General features: G+C 42.1%; 1 protein-coding gene across 1 annotated transcript; it reads left to right on the top strand.

Annotated features, from left to right (window-relative positions):
- The first annotated feature begins 778 nt into the window (after positions 1-778).
- LOC127198020 (olfactory receptor 10G4) lies at positions 779-1714 on the top strand. Its single transcript, XM_051155825.1, has one exon. It carries the CDS (start codon positions 779-781, stop codon positions 1712-1714), a length of 936 nt encoding a protein of 311 aa, XP_051011782.1.
- Positions 1715-2187: the final 473 nt, after the last annotated feature.

Raw genomic sequence — 2187 nt, 5'->3', positions numbered from 1 at the left:
GAGAACTGACACATTGCCCTCCTAAGATCTAGGTAAGGCAATTCTGCAGTTCTTTAGCAAGGCTCGTCACTGTCATTCACTAAGTAGAGATTGCATATCAATCTTAAGCTGCATGTTTTTAGTCAGGGAGACAGTATTAGCATTGCCCAATAACATACCTACTAGCATGTAATTGAATTATGGCGTGGAATTCAGTGAAACTCATTAATGTCAGCAAGTTTTTTGTTTTTATTCTTGTAGTGTGGGGGCCAGGTGCCCAGGAATGAGTAGGTCATAAGGTGATTCTGAAAGCCTAGGGTTATGGAATCTGCTAAGAACCATTAAACATGTGAGAATCTCAGATCTAAAATTAAACAAAACTAAATTCTGTCAATGCAGTAATAACGCAGAATAAAATTCCGACCCTTGGGTGAGATTATACAATCATTGTGCACCTTGAGTTCTAAGACCCATGAGCTATATGTACCAGAGCAGGCCTGACCCACAAAATGTTGGCAATAAAACACTTGCATGTTTAATGTAGCTGTGGGAATTAATGATGCTCCCAAATAAGACTAAGATATTTTGTTATACGCTTTTCTTCTTATATGCATTTGTATATGCCACTGCTTGGATTTCTAGGCTGGTGTGTGAGAGAGGTACCTAGTCATTTCTCCACCATCATGAAAGTCCTCTATGAAGTAACATACAGGCTAGTATTATGAAACATGAATAATTATTTGTTAATGTCTGAGTTATCCTTACTTCTCTATAGGAAGAATGATCCAGTGTGGAAGAAATGTCAAACGTGACCCTGGTGACCACGTTTTTCCTCTCAGGTATTCCCCATGCACCAGCCCTGGACACCTTGCTTTTTGTAATCTTCTTGGTGATTTACATTTTCACTGTGCTGGGAAACTTCCTCATCCTGCTGGTGATCAGGGTGGATTCCCACCTCCACACACCCATGTACTACTTTCTAACCAATCTCTCCTTTATTGACATGTGGTTCTCCACAGTCACAGTGCCCAAAATGCTCATGACTTTGGTGTCCACAGAAGGCGGGGCTATCTCCTTCCACAGCTGTGTGGCACAGCTCTACTCTTTCCACTTCCTGGGTAGCACCGAGTGTTTCCTCTACACAGTCATGTCCTATGATCGCTACCTGGCCATCAGTTACCCACTCAGGTACAGCAGCATGATGAACGGAAGAGTGTGTGCCCTGATGGCTGCGGGCACCTGGCTCACTGGTTCCCTGCACTCTGCTGTCCAGACTGTGTTGACCTTCCGTTTGCCCTACTGTGGACCCAACCAGATCCAGCACTATTTCTGTGATGCTCCTCCCATCCTCAAGCTGGCCTGTGCAGACACCTCTGTCAACGAGATGGTCATCTTTGTGAACATCGGGGTAGTGGCTTCAGGCTGCTTTCTTCTGATATCCCTGTCCTATGTGTCCATCGTCTGCTCCATCCTGAGGATCCGCACTTCAGAGGGTCGACACAGGGCTTTCCAGACCTGTGCTTCACACTGTATCGTGGTCCTCTGTTTCTTTGTGCCCTGTGTTTTTATCTACCTGAGGCCAGGTTCCAGGGATGCTGTGGATGGAGTTGTAGCTGTTTTCTACACTGTGCTGACACCCGTACTCAATCCTGTTGTGTACACTCTGAGGAACAAGGAGGTGAAGAAAGCACTGGTCAAACTCAAAGACACTGTAGCACATTGCAAGAGCCAGTAACACTGGTAAAAAAATATTTCATTTTTCCAACATCAGCAATATTTTTTAGTTACAATTCATTATTGAATCCTCTTCTTCAGGAATATACAGTTAGTATATTTTCTAAGGATTTTCTGAATAGCAATTACATTTCTGACTGTGACAAATGTGCTCATAGTTTGATTTCTTATTATTTGAAAATGGTTTGGTTTTATTTTAAAAATAAAAACCACCAACAATTCAGTGATGTTATCTCTGCTGCTTTATCAGGTTCAAGTTCTCTTTTTGTTGACCAGATAGGATGCTGCTTTTGGGTTCACTTCTATTATGCTAGTTGTTAGGAAAACATAGTCACAGTATTATTGTAGTTAGTGAGGTCGTTTTAGTGAATAGTTTTGGTGTTCAAAGGCACTTTTTACTCTTTTAGTGTATCTGTGCTTGTCTGTGTGCATAGCTATGCAAATATATCCTAAACAAGGTTCACAATGATAATA

This window comes from Acomys russatus, chromosome 14 (assembly GCF_903995435.1).
Source record: "Acomys russatus chromosome 14, mAcoRus1.1, whole genome shotgun sequence".
Lineage (NCBI taxonomy): Eukaryota > Metazoa > Chordata > Mammalia > Rodentia > Muridae > Acomys > Acomys russatus.
The sequence above is the reverse complement of the archived record's forward strand: the minus strand, read 5'-3'. Positions and strand labels throughout refer to the sequence as shown.